The sequence below is a fragment of the Grampus griseus genome, assembly GCF_964374135.1.
Source record: "Grampus griseus genome assembly, chromosome: 1".
NCBI lineage: Eukaryota > Metazoa > Chordata > Mammalia > Artiodactyla > Delphinidae > Grampus > Grampus griseus.
The window spans coordinates 158,777,836-158,797,393 of NC_139017.1; the positions used below are offsets into that span (position 1 = coordinate 158,777,836).

At 39.6% G+C, this 19,558-nt stretch overlaps 1 protein-coding gene across 1 annotated transcript in view; it reads left to right on the forward strand.

Moving 5' to 3' along the window:
* The window catches only part of SNRNP40 (small nuclear ribonucleoprotein U5 subunit 40), a 37,268-nt gene extending 20,166 nt beyond the window's left edge, over positions 1-17,102 (forward strand). The window contains exons 6-10 of the mRNA XM_082679154.1: positions 6,916-7,036; positions 10,644-10,726; positions 11,775-11,836; positions 15,581-15,684; positions 16,612-17,102. Coding sequence (XP_082535280.1) covers positions 6,916-7,036; positions 10,644-10,726; positions 11,775-11,836; positions 15,581-15,684; positions 16,612-16,661 — 420 coding nt within the window. The 3' untranslated portion in view covers positions 16,662-17,102. The remainder of the gene's footprint in view (positions 1-6,915; positions 7,037-10,643; positions 10,727-11,774; positions 11,837-15,580; positions 15,685-16,611) is intronic.
* Positions 17,103-19,558: the final 2,456 nt, after the last annotated feature.

Here is a 19,558-nt window from a genome sequence, read left to right on the forward strand (position 1 = left end):
CTTATCTCCATTCCGTTCCTCAGTTCCCTATCTTCTGACCACTCCTCAGCAGTCTGGCTTCTGCCTCCATCCACTGTTTTATTGGCACTGTTCTTTTCAAGGCCACCAGTGATCTCTCTGTTACTAAACCCAGTAGATCCTTTTAGTCCTTTTTTGTTTGTTTTTTAAACTGGCTCTAACAATATGCTTTCCTACCCCTTCCATCAGGCACATCCTTCCTCAGATACCTCTACAAGCTATTCTCTCTATGCATTCTTTAAATGTCATTATTCCCCCAGGTTCTTAACTAGATGCTCTTCTTATATATACCTTTCCCTGGACAAGTCTCATCTAATTCTGTGACTAATTGTCATTTCTGTTCAGATGAGTCTGTTCTCAACCCAGATCTTCAGCTTCAGGCCCATGTGTACAACCAGCTACTCAGCATCCCCCACTTGGATGTCTCATAAGTACTTCAAAATTCACCATTTCCAAAATTCAGCTTCACATCCCTTTTCCACCCTATAACTATTTGGATAATGTACAGTCAGAACATGGGGGCTTAATTAGATCATCTTAATAGCTAATGCATTATTTCCCTGAGTGAAGTTTGGGAGCCAACTATCATTAGAATCACTAGAGGGCTCTAATACACATAAAAGTGGATTAGTGTCATCTAGCTATGATAATTTTCATACTTTTAAGTTATTATTATTAAATTTACATACTATGAAATTAACCTTTTTTTAGTGTACAGTTCTATGAATTTTAATGCTTGTGCAGATTCATGTAACTACCACAAACAGTACAGAACAATTTCCATCACCCCAAAAATCTTCATAATACTCCTCTGTGTCAAACTCTCTGCCCATCCCTAACCCCTACCAACCATTGATAATGTTCCTTGTCCTATACTTCCTATTCTAGAATTTCATATGAATGGAATCGTACAATATGTAACCTTTTGAGACTGGCTTTTTAAATTTAAACTATGAGAATTTGATCTTTTCATATCTACTGTGGGGATAGACTAGCCTAATACTCTTGTGTCAGTAATGTCTTCTTACCACAAGTAGTGTGGCTTATTCCGGGCTCTTTGTGTAGACTGTTCCAGGGCGTTTTATAAACAAATATATTCAGTTGTACTATAGTCCTGAAGGGAACTGAGTCCCTTTTCAGGTTTTGAAGGTTTTCCATGTCTTCTCAGACACACGTTATATGTTATACCTTCTCTTAGGATCAGCTTTTTTTCAGATAGCTAATCTCAGTCTTTGTCTTTTGATATATACCAATTTTTTTCTGAAATCCAAATATATCTCAAATATGAGTAATATATAAATATAGTCCCATGAGTACGGCAATTGATAACTCTACATCATAGCTTTGTAACTTTTTTTTTTTTAATTGAAATATAGTTGATTTACAGTGTTGTGCTAGTTTCTGGTATACAGCAAAGTAATTCAGTTGTACATATATATTCTTTCTCATTCTTTTATATTATGGCTTATTACAGGATATTGAGTATAGTTCCCTGTGCTGTACAGTAGGACCTTTGTTGTTTATTTTATATATAGTAGTTTATATCTGCTAATCCCAAACTCCTAATTTATCCCTCCCCAACTCCCTGTCCCCTTTGGTAACCATAAATTTGTTTTCTATGTCTGTGAGTCTGTTTTGTAAATAAGGTCATTTGTGTCATATTTTAGATTCCACATGTAAGTGATGTATCATATGGTATTTGTCTTTCCCTTTCTGACTTACTTCACTTAGTATGATAATATCTAGGTCCATCCATGTTACTGCAAATGGCATTATTTCATTCTTTTTATGGTTGAGTAATATTACATTATATAATATACCACATTTTCTTTATCCATTCATCTGTTGATGGACATTTAGGTTGCTTCCATGTCTTGGCTGTTGTAAATGGTGCTGCTGTGAACATTGGGTGCATGTATCTTTTCAAATTAGAGTTTTCTCCTGATGTATGCCCAGGAGTGGGGTTGTTGGATCATATCATAGCTTTGTAGTCTTTATCTTTCTAAACTAAAAAGTCATTATTCTGTCCACAAACGTTCAAGTTTTTCTGCCAGTGCTCATTTTCAGGGATTTTTTTTTTTTTATTAGAAATGCACACAGTATTCTAAAAACTCAAGCATTCTTATCATGTACCTGCTCTGGATCATTACGTTCTCTTGTCAGCATTGGGAACTCCGTGTTTGTGTGCTGTTTACAGTATGTCTTATTTTCCAAGCTAAAAATCAGGGTAGGCTTTCCTTAAAAGTTTTGCAGAGATGTAAAAATGCATTTAAATGTATGGTTAATAAATCAACTTTATTGGGAATAAAATTATTAAAAATTGAGATAAAATTATTTATTACAATTTAAATGTTTTTAGTAGTAAAAATGATCATTTATTCATTGAAGAAAGTTTAGAAAAAATAAAAATAGAAAAAAAGTCACTCGTAGTCTCATCATTCAGATTTAGTCACTCTTGATATTTCAGTTTATTTCCTCTCAGTCTCTTTCTGTGCCATAGTGTTCTGTATGTAAATGTCTTAATGTTCAGATAAAATTTTATATGATGCTCTTTTCACTTAGTAACATATAGCTACTACTTTGTCTGGAACCCCCGACACTAGATATTGCCATGGCTGGCTTAGTCTTGTCTTCAAATGTCAGCTCAGACATATCTGTAGAGAGGATTTCTTAGATGAAACTAGGCCCTCCTTCTAGTTGCTCTCCATCACATCACTCTTATCTTATTTTCTTCTTAGTGTTGTAGTTAGGATCATTTTTCTGTTTCTTTTTTTCTCTAGTTTTATTGAGATATAATTGACTTATAACACTGTATTAGTTTTCAGTATACAGCATAATGACTTATATAACACAAAATGAGTAACTTTAGAAGTCTAGTTAACATCCATCACTTCACATTGTTAGAATATTTTTTCTTGTGATAAGAACTTTTTTCTTAGCACTTTTTTCTTAGTGATAAGATCTATTTTCTTAGCAACTTTCAAATATACAATGCAGTATTGTTAACTTCAGTCACCATGATGTACATAACATCCCCAGAACTTAGGATCATTTTTCTGATTCTGCCACTTAATTCCTCGCTATGTTATCTTAAGAAAGTTATTTAACCTGAGTTTCCATTTCTTATCTCTAAATGGGAATAATCAGCCTACCTCATACAGTTGTTACATGGATTAAATGAGGTAAAAAATATAATATTCTTAGCAACATGGCAGTTACATAGTAAGTGTTCAGCACATGTCAGCTACCATCATCTAGAATATTAGAATATTCTAGATATTTTATTTTTAGAATATTCCATAATGTAGTAAGCAGCAATCAATATACTGAACATTTAGTCTGTTTCATATGTATCACTATCACAAATTATGCTGCTGTATCCAACATATTTGTGTGTGAAACTTTTTCCATATTTAGTTACTTTCTCAGAATAGATTTCTAGATGAAAATTAATGTGTTAACAAATATAAGGATGTTTCACATTTTGGATACAGGTCGCCAGATTGTTTTTTGGCGACAGTAGTTAATAATTTGAAATCAGGTTGCTATAGCTATTTGGCTTCATTTTGCTCTTGTATAACTAAGGGGTGTGCTTGAGAGATGTGAGAATTTCAGTCTTCTCCCTATTTAACAACATCCTGTTCTGACATGCTTAGGAGTGAGTAACTGCCCTTGGACCCAGAAAGACTCTTTTTAAAAATATTTATGTATGTATGTATGCATGCATGCATGCATGCGTTGGGTCTTCGCTGCTCCGTGCGGGCTTTCTCTAGTTGTGGCGAGCGGGGGCTACTCTTCGTTGTGGTGCGCAGGCTTCTCGTTGCGGAGTGTGGGCTTCAGTAGCTATGGCCCGGGCTTGAACCCAACCCATGTCCCTTGCAAATTGCCTCTATCAAATTGCCTCTAGTCAGTTAACAAGTACCCTTTAAGCAGTCAGGGGCTTACCAGCCTTGAGCATTTGCTTGACAAATCCCTACTGCCTTACTACATTAGGAAGTACTCCTGACTAGCCTGGTTTTTGTTTGCTTCTGTCTCTCAGATACACTGCCTATTCTGAGAAAGGGGGGGAGCAAACAGGGAATGGAAGCCCCTTTTAAAATCTGGAGTGAGCAAATTCTCTATATGTTTGTGAGCAAATATACTGTTCCTGCCAACCTCTTGGGATTTTCTTCCTGGGCATAGAATTGTGGAGTCAGAGGAAAATGAATAAAAGAAGAAAATGCGCTTCTTCTTAATGACTTGAAGATCTGATTGGCAATTCTTTGGCATTGCTTGTAATCCTGAGCTCTAGTCAGAATGGGAGTTTAGTTGATGATTTTTTTTAAAGTAGTGGGTAAAGATAGATTTTCCCACCTCTGCTCTCATCCTTTCCGATTATCTGGGCCAGAAGGATCTTTCTGGAATCTGGCCAACTCATTCCACTACTCTGAACCCTTCTGTGGCTCCCCAGTGAGGGAGATCAAATCCAAGCCAGTCATTCAGAACCTTTCATGAGCTGCCCTTTGCCTGCCTATCACTCAAGCATTGTCTGCTGCCTCTCTTTGCCTAATTCCCTACAACCCAGTAATTTTTTCATGCCTCTCTGCTTTCATGCATTATCTTTGCCTGGGAATACCCTTCTGTTTTGTCTAAATAAAAAATACCTCTTAGGGGCTTCCCTGGTGGCGCTGTGGTTCAGGAATCCGCCTGCCAGTGCAGGAGACACGGGTTCGATCCCTCGTCCGGGAAGATCCCACATGCAGCTGAGCACCTAAACCTGTGCACCACAACTACTGAGCCTGCGCTCTAGCGCCCGTGCTCCACAACAAGAGAAGCCACCGCAATGAGAAGCCCACGCACCGTACAAAGAGTGGCCCCCGCTCACCGCCACTGGAGTGAGCCCATGCGCAACGAGGACCCAACGCAGCCAAAAATAAATAAATTAAATAAATAATTTTTTTTTAAAAACCCAACAACCTCTTGGGAATTCCCTGGTGGTCCAGTGGTTAGGACTCTGCGCTCTCACTGCCATGCGCCCAGGTTCCAACCCTGACTAGGGAACTAAGATCCCACAAGCTGCGTGGTACGGCAAACAAATAAACAAACAAAAATCTCCTTTTTCCATATCCTGCTCAAGTCTGTGAAACCTTCCCTTTCTCCCTCCCATCCATGTACCATGGGAACATTAATCCCTCTGCTGTCTTGGCTACTGCCCCCTTTCCAGGCCTCTCATCACTTTTTTAGCTCCTTGAGAACAGGGACAACATCTCTTTTATCTCCAGCAGCGCCTGCCACTAATCAGATGCCCAAACATTCACTGAACAGCTGATTAGGACATCTGCAAAATATTTTGCTTAAATTAGTGCCCTACTCACTCTTCTTTGGCAAATCCCAGATACGTTTTGGCTCGGCAAAACAGCATGTGCAGGCCTCAAAGAGGAAAGTCTGGAAGGAGCACCCAGGTGTTGTGAGGGATGATGAATTACATTCTCTCCTAAAAAGCTAAAGATTTCAACAATGCCTTCTCTGAAGAGAAGGAACAATAGCTTGAACAAAAAAATGTCAGCCACTTCAAGCTTCCCTAATTATTGAGGCAACAAACATCCTGACACAAAAATGGTTGTATATGAAGTGTGTTGGGTTCCACACATGAATTATTGATGGGGAAAGTGGAGTTGTCTGCCTTATGTATTGCTTTGACATACAACATCAAACTCATTTCTAGATGAGGAAGGTGCCTTGCTTAAAGGGACAGCAGAAAATTGTTTCATTTAGAAAAACTATGTGTCAGTACTGAATCGAATTTGGATGAAATTTTATATAATAACAATGACCTTAACAAAATTGCTGTTCTTTTTCCATATGACATTCCAGACTATTTCTATTGCCTTTAATATATTTTTTACATAGTTTCAGTCTATGTAAATATACTGTTTTGTATTTTCCTTCTTTGCTTAATAATAGATTATTTTATAAACATTTTTACATTTGATCTTCAGAATATTTGTATGAGTTGCTTAATAATAGCTACCAATTATTATTGGGCCTGCTGTGTACTAGGCATTCTATTTGTAATCCTCACAACAGCCATAAGTAAATGTTATCCCCATCTTACAGACCAGAAACAGGCTCAGAGAGGGTTAGTGGCCCAGTGATACATAACTCTTAAGTTGCAAAGACTGGTTCGGTCTGACCCTAAATGCTCACTCCTTCCACTCTGCTCTTCGAATGCTAGCATGAGAGCTCATAGTGTTACAGTGTGTTTATGAGCCATAACTTAATGAACAATTTATTTTTTCTGTCTGACATTAGGTTATTTTCAGCTGAACTGTTTCTCTTACCTTTCCTACACAGGGAACAGTGAACCTACAATTTATTTTTCTTTTAATAAATATGCTTTTCCATTGTATACATGTTATGATGTTAAATGAAAAATTTTAAGCCTCTGTATTTTTGCATATTACCTTGTTATATGCATTTTACATGCAATCATAATGCCTTTTTCAAATGACTTGTTTACTTGTTTTTATATAGTTATAATAGTTTATTTTTAGTTGCTAAGAATCATAGTTTAAGTGTTTTAAATGCTATTTTGTTTTTTAATTCCGAATATATTTTGTTATGAATTGAAAATAACCTCTTTAAATTCTATTATTTTTTGTTAAACTTGATCTTAATATTTGACATTCATTAGTTCATATTTTTCTAGTCAAACTTAGTAACTTTGACTCTGTGTTAGAAAGGCAAGAGTTTTTTCTTCTTTGGTAGAAATCCTATATTTTGTGGTAAAGTAATGCTTGGCCCAGAGGCAGATTAAGAAGGCATACTAATTTTCCCAGGCAGTTGACTCTTTAATAACTATTTCTTTGCTGTTCACAATTTGATTTTCTGGGAGCGCTGCCTTGTTTTGTTTTGCAGGTCTGGGACCTGCGCCAAAATAAGCTGACCTACACGATGAGAGGCCATGCAGATTCAGTGACTGGCCTGAGTTTAAGCTCTGAAGGCTCTTACCTCTTGTCCAATGCAATGGACAATACAGGTAACTTTGGAAAGGAAAGCTCTCCCAGTGCCCAGTCACTGTAGACCCTAAAGAAAGTGGGCATTAGAAACTAGAAATGTGTGCTGGGTAAATGAGGGTCCAAGGAAAGAGTCCAGGATGGCTTGCAGGTGTCCACCAGGACAATTAGGAAAACAGGTTGTAATAGAAAAAACTTTAGGCCCAGAGGGCTGGGTGCGCGGGAAGGCAGCCTGGCCTCCACGCCACATGCCACCATGTCGATGCTTTGCTGCCTCGGCGTTGTGAGGCAGATGTCTCTTCTTTGCCTGTGACAAATAGGTTTTGGAAAAAGTTGCCTATGATGACCCTGAACTTGCACCTTTATGAGACTCAGCAGAAGAGAAGTCCAAACCCATCAGCCGTTGCCCGATTCACTACAAAGAGGACCTGCCTTTTGATATTGTAGAGCTCATGGAGGAGATAGAAAAGAAGACAGGATTTTTAACAAATGTATTTAAGTGTTGTGTCACCGGCCATTGGAATTCAGAGCCTTCTTTGCTTACTACAGTGCCATCTGTAACAAGGAAACAGGCCAGCTCAGCAAAGCTGACAAGGAACTCATCATTGTGGTAACCAGCCTGGCTGACAGGTGCTCTTATAGCATGGTTGTCCACAGTGCCCGGTACAGGGTCTTCTCAAAGAACCCAGTGCTCTCTGACCAGGTCTGTGTGAACTGGAGAAAGTCTGACCTCCCTGCCCAGGAAAAGGCAATGCTGGAATTTGCTCTTGCTATTTTCCTGAGCTGATGACATAACAGATGATCATTTCAAAAAGCTCGAGGTGCATGTCTTCAACCAAGAAGATGCCTGGGATATAGCTGCAATTTCAGCCTTTTTATGCCATGTCCAGCCACCTTGCTCATTTTGTCAGTCTTGTTCCCAACAAAGAATTTTATCTGATGGGCCGAAACAATGATGTCAAAGACATCAGGAGTGAACCTGCTGCTCCCAAAGTATAAAAGCCTGAACAGAAAGACCAATGTTTACATGTCCAGCATACTGCATTATAAGACACCAGTTGGGAAGTAATTTTTTTAAATGTTTAGTCAGTGGATAGGGAAGAAAGTAAATAAATTTGTTCCCTGCCTGCTTGGTGAGATAGATCCTAAGGGACATGTGATATCTGGGCCTAGGGGAAACCTTTTACTTTTTTACTTCTGTTGTGATCAGGGACAAAGGAGTTCAGAGGATGCTTTAGGCATTTCTGATGAACTGATATCTCTGAATTTCAGCAGTTGAAGTTGAACATTTTTTAGCTTTTAAAAATAGTGTTACGTAGAAATTGGTCTGTATAGACTGTAGTTTGAAATCAGTTCCTTGTTAACACGGTGGTATATAAAGACTCTGAAAGGCAGTGGGTAAATAGAAGCAGGCACCATGTTGTTCTTTCTTTAGTGCCTTCCCCATTAACCTCCAGTGATTTTTGTTTAAATCATCGTCATCTCAGTAGAATTTTAGTCCTTATGTAGTTTATTCTTATTTTAGGTTTTAGTAAAAATTATTTGGAACAAGAAAGTGCTCATATTTTAAGCAGAAGCGTAAGAAAAAACCGACCCTGACATTACTAAGCGACTCGTTCTGCGTGTCACAACCACCACTGCCTTATGTGTGCGGCTGTCTTAACTTTGCAGGAGTCATTTTCATTATCTAACTGATAGAGGTACATGCAAACCTACAAAATGCTTTTGTTTCCATATGACTTCTTTAGATTCTCTAAATTGCCAGTGAACAGTCAGTTTGGGGGCAATAGTGAGTTAATTTTGAATTGCCTGAACTGTGAAACCTGATTATCTTGAGACAGCACAACTCTTGCTGCAGAGCTTGTGTTTTTCTGTTGGAACTATATCTTAAATACCTTGGAATATGTAACCTTTTAAAATTGACTTTTGAGGGGAGGAGGCAGGGGCATAAAAAAGAAAAGAAAAAAAAATAAAAGGAAGAAAAGGAAAAAACTTTAGAAGAGATGGTCAAGAGGCCAGGATTCTAGTCCCCAATCTGCCATCTAATCCCTGAGCAACTTTGCACATAGCATTTGTCCTCTCTGGGCATCAGTTTCTATACTGATAATATAAGAGACCTGGACTTTACTTTTAAGGCCCATTTCAGCTCTGGTATGTTATGAATCCAAGGCTATGGATTCAAGCGGTGTACAAAAAACTAATAGTGATTAGTTTACTGAGGAAGATGAGTCTGGAGATCCATCCAAGGCAGTTCTCAAGCATTTTCAAAGAGTACCAAGCTCAGATGATCAGTAGACCTATTGATATCTCAGTTGTGCTCTTTCTGCCAGTCTATCTTCCCTTCCCTATGTGACAAGAGGTCCTCATTAAAACACCTCAATATTCTGGATTTACACAGACATTTGTCCTTTCTTTGCTTATTTTTGAATTGTTGGATGGGAGGATGGGTTTACTATAGCAAAAAAGAAAGATGACCTGTTGGATTATATGCTTAATATTGGGAGAGTTTGGAACTGCCCCTCTGATAGATGAAAATGTTTTCACTGACATTTTGTAATGAAAACTGTGCCTAGCACTCAATGGGTGCTCAATTAATACTTGAATGAATGAACATCCTTACCTTCTGACTGTATTCTCAGCTGAATAGCAAACTTTCATGCATAGCCTCACCTTTTTATACCTGTTTGACTTCAAGGATTGTTGTTTTTTCACAGTCAAATAAAATGACATCACTCAAATTCCACTGTAGGTTTAGCTTTAGTTAACAATGGCTGTGGCCACTGCTTACTGTGGGTGTTTATATCCTATTTCAATAGATTTGCCATTGTCTAATTCTAGCTTTGTGCATAGTAAGGAAAGATGAGATTCCCTAAATGGTTATTAAAATAAAAATAAGAATCTCTTGTTATAGCTATACAATAAAATAACAAATTTTTTTGTTTATTTTTATTGTTTTGTTTATTGCTGCCAATCTTTTAGAGCTCTTTCACATGTATCATTTTATTTGACCCTTAAAATATTCTTATTTTTTAAAAAAGAGCAAGTGGTATTCTCGTTTTATAAAGGCGACCAAAACACAAAGAACCTCACTATTTTCCTGATATCCCCCATATATACAGCAGAGGTAGAATTGGAATCAAAGTTCACTTTTTCTAATTCTTGGTAGTTTGGTAGTTGTCAGTTTCTCCTATGAGCAAAATTAGAAAAGGTTAGTCCTGAGTTTGATTTTTATAGATTGATTGTCACAGTAGTCAGTGGTATTTAGATTGTCATATTGAAACTTTGCTAGGTGTGACTTTTGGGGTTGGCAGAGGAATCATTTGCAGAATGTTTTGTTGAAATCAGTATCACACCCAACTACTTTCTGTTGCAGATCCCCAGCAATGTGTTTGACATTTTCCCTTCCTACCTTCTCAGTTTTCCTCTGTGTCCTTAGTCCCTGTTAATAGAACTTGGATGCATTTCGTTCCCATTAGAAAAATAAAAAAGCCTTGTCAGGTAGCAGTGTATCATGTTGGTCTTTCTCCACCCAGGAAACAGCATCTATCATTGACATGATACTGATTTCAGCTGGGTTCTCAGGAGGCCCCTGGCTGATAGCTGTTTTGCTTTGTTTGTTTGAATTTGCAGTGCGCGTCTGGGATGTCCGGCCATTTGCTCCCAAAGAAAGGTGTGTGAAGATATTTCAAGGAAATGTGCACAACTTTGAAAAGGTGAGTTCTTCATGGCAGAGGAATTTTACTGTCCATTTGATTCAAAGAAACATTTAGGATGGTGCTAAGGATAAGGAACAACAGCTCTACTGAGAAGGGGCTGCATTCTAGTAACACTGTTCTGCATCAAAACTGTTCTTGCCAGAAATAAAACTAACAGAAGCATAGGCAAGAAGGCAATCACATAGATAGATAGTGATGGGGCCCCCCTCAAATTTAGGACTTCGGGCTTCAACAAGACACTCCTATCTTTTTAATTCCTTGGGAACTTTGACCCTCATAGATCAGTGTTCCATATGGGACTCAGATTCCCATGGCTATTACCCAGATGGCCTCCCTCACCCTCCCAGTGACCAGCTATTAGAGCCCTGAGAATACATCCCTTCCCTCAGTAAGCACCACAGGCCAAGTTCTGAGAGACAGAAATTTTTTCTAAACTCTCAAATCCCAGGTCAGCTCTTCAAAAAAGCTTTTCCTCCAGATAGTTTGTTAATATAGACTAATATTTTTCTTTTGAGAACCCATTAAAATTCATTTTCACTTTATAAATCAAATTTTATCTTTTGTTAGAATTGGTTTTATTTTTATTTTCCTATAATATAAACAAAGAATTTAATGAGGATCAAGATAAAGGAGCAAGGGGAGCCTCCATGTGTAGGCAGAATAAAATTTTGTTGCCAGGTCCACTCTTATTTTACTGTAAATTAAGCAGTTTCTACAGCTGGTTTTTATATGGTTTGAAATATATCAAATTAGGCTGTCTTGGGCCACAGAATATAAGATAATTATTGATTATATGCTGAGGAGAATAATTAAAACTCTATTTAAGAGGGGGAATCCCCTGGTGGTCTAGTGGTTAGGACTCCATGCCTCCACTGTAGGGGCACAGGTTCGATCCCTGGTCGGGGAACTAAGATCCCACAAGCCGTCTGGCACAGCCAAGAAAAAACTCAGGAAATTTAAAGTCTCTTAGTGATGCTGTAGTCTAATAAAGAGGGGTTTGGGGCATTATTATATTCATTGGATTCCTGCTTATTCATCATTATAGAATCTTCTGAGATGTTCTTGGTCACCTGATGGAAGCAAGATAGCAGCTGGCTCAGCCGACAGGTAAGGATTACTGGGCATGAGGTAAAGAATGATGTAGCCGTGCAGGTATCTTCTCATGTTTAATACATTAAGTGCAGATACTGAGCTATAGCAGACAGAGAGTTATAGCTGTACTCAGAGATGAAGTCATGTGCGGTCTGAAGAGTTTAAGGATCATGTGAACAAACACATCATTTCTGCCCTCTCTGGATACATTTTACACCTGGAGTGTGAACAGTTTCTTTGGTTATTGGATTCCGTTTGCCATCAAAGTAAAATTCAAACCCCTAATCCGGCTCCAGTTTCCCTCATGAGAGTCTTCTGCCGTGCTTCCGTTCGTTCAGATACATATTGTGTACTCCTCCCCCACCATCACCGCAGTGCTTCACTCACATGGAACTTTCCCTGTTCTTACATCCCTTATGCCTCCAGGCTTCTCTCTTATATCTCCTCTTCTCCATTATCCAAACTCCTATATCTCTCCAGTAATCACCTATGTTACATCTATAAACTTTCCTGGCTCTCTCCTTCCCTTACCTCTCAAGCATTACTAATTGCTCTTTGTTCTGGCTTGTAGTCACACTGTATACATCTAACCTTTATTAACGTTTATTACATCTTACAGTAAGACAAACATAGTGGGGCACCCCTACTAAATTATATGCTCCTAGAGGTCAGTAAATGAGTCTTACTCATCTCTGAATGAGTAAGCAGCTAGTGAATATTACATGAATAAATTCCTAGCTCAAGGATGGTAGTCAAATTTTGCCCTGCATATCAGCTCATCTATTGGTAATGGCTGCCTATGTTGGGGATGATTCAGAGCTGGGTCTGGGTTCAATGGGAAAAGTGTCAAGATTGCTAAGTGAGGGGTATGGCAGCATGTGGGCTAGGTATTTTCCAACCCTGAGCTGAATTAAGAGACTGTGAAGCTTTAACTATCAATTTAAACTGCCTGAGGAATTAGGTGATGAATGAGAAACAGAAGGGAGAGAATTCTTCATTCCGATGCTGTTGTATTTGACATGTCTGTGGTGACCTATAATTGGGAGTCAGAGGTTGAGTAGGGGTGTTCAAGTGCCTAGGGCTGCAAATGTGGAATGGTAAAGAATGATGAGGCCCTCTGATGGCAGACTCTAGGTTTAGCTCCCAATGGGAGGTGTCTTAACCCTTTTTAGCTTAACCCCATCTTTCTCCCCCCCTTAGAGATTTTCCTGCTACCTGACTAAAACAGGCACCATCCTATAAGCATGAAGCCTTTCCTAGGCTAGCTTGGGCTTTCAGCATGTGCCAGAGTTTTCTCCTATTTGGGGCTCTAGCACAACCATAAAGAAACCTCACTTTGGTCTGTCCCACCCTTTCTGACTTGTGAACAATGCTGGACATACCTGAAGATTCCAGAGTCCACTTTTTTTCCCTGGCATGTTTAATGCCAGGAAAAATGGACAAGTATTTGAGTATTTTATGGGGGGAAAAGGGCACAGGTAAAACCATGCCACATTGCTGGTTTGAGTCCTGGTGGTTTAGCAAGCTGCCCTGAAGAGGGAATCTAAGGGATTTTCAGTTGCTAGGTTTCTAAAGACCTTGAAAAACAGGCCCATAGCCTAAGATGTCTTACATTCTGACAGAGTAAGAACCATTCTAAGTATTTTTACATGATTTTCAGCAGAGATATATCTTTCCTATGTAATTAAGCTTTTAAATGATATCTGCCTAGCTTTTCTTCTGAGCAGTTTGTTTCTGACATTGGTCCTTTCTAACTTTCAGTGTCCTCTCTTCCCTCTTTCCCTCCCCACTGTTCCTTTAAACCTTACATGTGGAAGCATGGCTCTGGTCTAGGAAGAGCCTGTATGTCTACCTGCTGAGGGTTGGCCACATTTCACCGGCCACCTCACCAATTAGCCCCAAGTCAACAAGCAGCGCTGTTACGTAAGGAGCCTGGTTCCTCCCAAATGTTGCCATGCCAGAGTAAGGAGAGGATAAGGAACCCCTCTAAATTTAGCATCTAATCGGCAGCCATGCAGAGTGAGGCCTCAAAGTAAACCCTTGGAGCGCTGGGGTTTTGCTGGCTTTTATGTGCCTGGAAAATGTATTGTTCCTTCTCAGAAAACTGCTTTTCAGCTTGGCCTGAATTTGGCAAATTTCTCCTCCCTACTTGCAATTCACCTACCTCCTCATGTTCAGATTTGAAACACTTCAACATTTCCTATCAAGGACTACGAGAAGAGTGGTCAGTCTCTCTGTTGTGAGTGATTTATTCATTTTCAGCCTGTTGATTTCATGTGATTCTGTTTTGCTTGTTTATTTGTTCATCATAACAATAGCTATCATTAATTCTCTGTGCCAGGCACTTTGCATACATTATTTCATTATTTCTCTCAACAAAGCTGTGAGATCAACATTGTCTCCATCATTACTCCATCATTTGACTAAGGAAAGAGAAGCTCAGAGAAGTTAAATGAATGTCTAAGGTTATTTAACTATTAAATAGTTGCATTGAGACTTGAACCCAGAACTTATACACTTTTTCAGTAGGCCACATAGCTGTAGATGGATTAATGAGGACAGTTATGGCAAGAAAGAAGACACTGAGGAAAATATGAGCATGAGAGCCAGGGAGTCTGTAGACAGATGGGGTTCCTTCTCTTCCACCTTGCATGGAACTTTTATTTAGTTCCTACAGAGCCTAGCCCTTGTGAGCTAAACAGTGTAATTAATAAGCTCTTGTTTGTTTGCATTTTAGACCAAAAGTGTAATGTTGTTCAGAAGTAGGTATTTTATAATCAAGTGCTGATGAGTGTACCCTTTTAGGTGTTGATTGAACAAAACAAATACGTAAATAATTGGTATAACCTGTTTGAAAACAACCAGCCTTTTAAATTTACCAACAGATTGTCTTTGCATGGTCATATGAAGATAATATCTATTTATTTTACCTTCAGTTTAAAATGACCCAAGCAAGGCTGAGGGTCAAAGGAACTTCTTTTGGCAGGGGTGGGGGAGAATGGAGGATGGCAAGGGACACAAGGTATTTGAGGGTGGTAAGAGAAAGAATACCAGAATATATTAAGAGTTCTCATTTTAATTCTGCCACTGAGCCACTAATGAACTGTGTAACCTTAGAAAAGTCACTGTACCTTAGTTTTCTTTTCTGTAAAATGAGTTTAGACTAGCTGGTTTCTGTTGGCCCCTTCCCATGCTAGAATTCAGTATTCTTTCTGTCCATGAATTCAATGCAAGATTTGGATCAAGTGTATGTTTGGGTTTTGTTTATATCGCAGAAATGTCCTGTCCCGCCTCTGGGCTCTGTGATTTGAATACAGTACGAAGAAATTCAGGTGGATCTACAGCCTAGTCTCGCAACCTGCCATGAGTTGGGTTACCTTTAAGACATTCCTAGGTGCATATGAAGTTAACTACACCCTAATTATATTGGGTGCTCTTTAAAGAAGATTTCTGTGTGGGATCTGTAGGAAAAACATTTGTCTTTCTTCTCCATGATCTTTCCTATTTCAGAAGCTTGTGTTTGAAAATACCAGTAATGCTGATATTTTTAGCTATTCCTATTTTTTCACTTAGTTGCTCAAGAGCAGGATCCATGCCTTATTTAAAATCTATATTCCTAGTTTCTAAACGTCAGAGTACAGTTCAATAAATAAGGATTGAATAAATAAAGGGTTGCTTCCATTTCCCTGAAAAAGCCATGCTTCTCCTCTATCCTCAGTTCTGGGAGGCCTTAGCCTTGCTCTTCATGATACCTTGCAGGTTTGTGTATGTGTGGGATACCACAAGCAGGAGGATCTTGTATAAGCTACCCGGCCATGCTGGCTCCATCAATGAAGTGGCTTTCCACCCCGACGAACCCATCAGTAAGTCTGTCCTGACTGTGGGGAAAGGGAAAATGAGGGAATCTCCCTAAAGAGCCCTAAGAATACAGAGGCAGAGGTGGGCATCTGTTTTATGTGAATTTCCTTTTAAACAGTCTTTATGGGTATCGTTGACAGTCTCACCATTGTTCTAAGTGGTGAGGGTAAGAGCAATGATCCATTTTCTTAACCTCAAAGCGGGGTTGGTTAGTCTGTTTAGTTCTTTTGAGTTTACTTGCTTCAGGTCTATGATTCAGTGATGTAGTTGGATAAAACAATGATGTTTCGGGGCTTCCCTGGTGGCGCAGTGGTTGAGAGTCCGCCTGCTGATGCAGGGGACATGGGTTCGTGCCCCGGTCCGGGAAGATCCCACACGCCGCAGAGCAGCTGAGCCTGCGTGTCCGGAGCCTGTGCTCCGCAGCAGGAGAGACCACAACAGTGAGAGGCCCGCGTACCGCAAAAAAAAAAAAAAAAAAAATGATGTTTCTTAATGTTCAGATATAAATTTCAACTTAACATTTTATTGGCTAGCTAAACTAGATAATGAGCTTTGAATTTAAGGAGAAAACGTAACTTTCTCCAAGCGGACGCACGTTTACAAAATGACTGACAAAGACATTGATTCTTCTCTTCTATAATGACTGAGAAGGTCTTTTTCTTAAGGTTTGAGTGACAAGGGACATCAGGATTTAGACCCTGATAATGTATTTCCCATAGCACAGTCCACCCTCATGGTTTTGAGAGGACTTGGATTGAAAAGTCAGACTATACTGTAGTTTCCTGTGAATGGTGTTTAAGAGGAGAGGAATTTAAGCTAAATCCAATTGCTCTTTTATACCAAAATTGCCTCTTAACGTAAGAGCCCTTGAGCACCAGGTCTCCTTTAGCCTTCATTATTTCCAGTTATCTTCTCTGTTGTTTGCACCTCAGTTCTCTCAGCATCCAGTGACAAGAGACTATATATGGGAGAGATTCAGTGAAGACATGGAATGGAAGACTCCACAAGGCTGCTTGACCCTGAGACCTCAGACAGCATAAGTGGCATCAAATGATGCCCAGCGAGCATCCTCCCTTCAGATGAAGATCATTACTAGCAAGAAACAAGGAGGAGGTGGCCATATTCCAGCAACCACAAGTATCCCAGTATCCTATTTCATCAGGATCATTAAGGCAACCTTACAGTGGCCTCTTAAAAACCACCTGCCAGATTTCAGGGATTGACTTTTTTTTTTCCTTTTTTTTTTTTTTTAAGTAAGGTTTCCTCAAAGGGACACACATTGGTTGGTGCATAGTCTCCTGTTTCCTAATTTAGGCTGAAGACAGGGAATGTGACCGAAATTTATTCGTTGGGGATTTTTTTTTTTTAACTCAATAACTTGTATGATATTTTCTTTCTTTGTTTCTCTGACTCATTTTGTATTAAAAGCCAAATTGATGCCTTTTTACAAGAGCCACGTGGATTGGATTTATTGCTGTCTTTTCTTTGAGGCTTGACCACTGTAAATCTTAGCAGAGCATGATATGGCCAGGGGATACATACAGTCCATTTAAACTTCCAAGAAGCTGAACATAGTCTGTGTCTACTCTGCCTCCTGCCAAAAGCACTTTTCTGAGCAGCAGTCCCTACCCTCTGGTTTCCTAAAGTGGGCAGATTTGGGGCATTCTCAGCTGGTAGCAATAGCATTGGCTGGAATGCTGTATCAAACTCAACTCAAAAAGAATATGAGAAAGTTTTGGTGCTGCTGGGCCATGACATTGTCTAAGACTTTTTTTTATCATTGTGCTTGTCTTTCTTAAACTGACAGGCATTAAGAAATGCTATTAGTTGCCTTCTACCCCCATGACAGGTACTGTCTCTGGCTCACGGGGTGACTCTGCCCGGCACACAGATCAGCACTGATGAATCTCATCTGGCACTGGGGAGCGCAGTGTGTCTTTTCTGAATCTCCTACCTCAACACAGAGGTCTTCACACCTCCAACCTGTTCTGAACGTGTTTGGTTGTAGCTCACAAACTGAATCATCTACTTAAGTTATAAAAGAAAGAGGATAGTTTTAAGTGAGCACATGTCCAAGATTTAACTCATTAATGAAGGAACCAGCAGGGTGATAAACCTGTCAAACCAATTACTTTTAGTACAGTGAATAAAGTATAAAGTTTATTCACTTTACACTGGAAATGGAAAGCACTTTATTGTTCCTGGGAGTTAAGGAAGTTTCACAGATTGATTATGCTTAGATTGGGACTTAGAGAATGAGTAGGACTTTGCCAGTAGGCAAAAAACATGTGCATTCTAACAAACAGCAGGCACAAGCTTGAAAGCTTGGTGTGTTTTCATGAACCAAAAGAACTTCAGCATGGTTAGTGATGGGGCCAAATTAAGTAGGAGCCAAGTGCTGGAGAGCTTGTACTATAATTTATCTTATAGGTTGAGGTTTCCTAAAGTGTATTCCACAGAACACTGTTTCCCAGGTATCTTAGGTACTTTGGGCATAAAGATCCCATGCGCACATAAGTTCAGGAAAGACTGGGTTAAATAAAGTGAAATAGCATTCCTTTACTGCAGGAATGCTTAGAACCTTTACTAAGTAGAGTGAGATCTTCAAAAGGAATGGTGACTCAGATTTCAGACCTAAGCAATAATTATAGATATGGTTATGCCTTTAACCAGAAGAGACTTGGCCAAAGATAGTTTGCAAGCCACTTTTCACACCTCTATCACAATCACAGTTCACTCCCTAATCCCTTATAAATACCCGGGCTACATACCTCACAATTAGTCCAGTCCCTTCCACACACCCTCATCTTTCTTGGCTTGGGGTAAAACAAGGCTTGAACTTTGACGCTGCACTTTTAAAAGCCTACCAATCCCTTGAGAAGTTGGCAATGATTGGGAAGAACCAAGGTCCTGGAGGCTGCAAGGGCTTTCCTCTAACCTCAGCCTCTTCACTCCTCCCAAGTGCCTTCTTCGAAGGCTGGGTAGAAACCCATTAGCAGGAAATAGCAGCACCACTTAGAATTTGTAGGGAATAGAGGCCCTAGCCTGGGGAATAAAGATTTGAGTATAAAACATCCCTAGAGGGTGCAAATTGTATTCTCACTTTGGGAGAGATAGATTGCTCCCGAATGAGTAATGCCATCTCTGGTTTTCAGTTACTTTCCCTTTATGACTTCCAGTCTCTAGCACTTAATACCATTGGCACTTAAAGAGCCAAATCTTTTTTTCACTGGGTGGTTAAGTTTTGTGAGCTGAACTGTCAGGGAGGTGCATTTGGACAGGTCAGGGCTCTTAACAGAGTTGCTTCTTCACAGCAAAACTACAGAGTAATTTGTTTCTCCTGATAGACCTGAAGTCTGCTGCTTGTTAACATGGGATGTTAACAAGGTGTCAAGGATGTCAAGGTGTGGATGGGAAATAGAGGTAAGAGAGAGAGCTCTGAACAATTTGGGGCTGCAGGCATTTGAGCCTTAGGGGAAGGCCATTTGAGTTAGGACAGGATTTCTTCCAAGAGATTTTAGAGCTTGACAGCTGTGTCCCGGGATGGAAGGAGGGGCCAGACTTAAAAGACAGCTACTATTCCTGTGGAACCAAATAAAGCCAAGTCTGACCTCTGAGCCTGCCCTCTGCCCTCTGGTCAATTGTCTGTATACCGCAGACACATAATGATCCTTCGAAAAACCCCTGAGTGGGCGCCCACCCTTTCCATGTCAAGCCCTGAGCTATCCCAAATTCCTCCTTTCTTCTAGGTTTCAATTTCTTTTCCTCACTTGCCTCTGCAACTCACCTACACTCTTAGATTCTTCTTTAATTTATATCCTCTAGAGCAGTAGTTCTCAACTCTGCACAATTTTGCTGCCTAAGGGACATTTGACAATG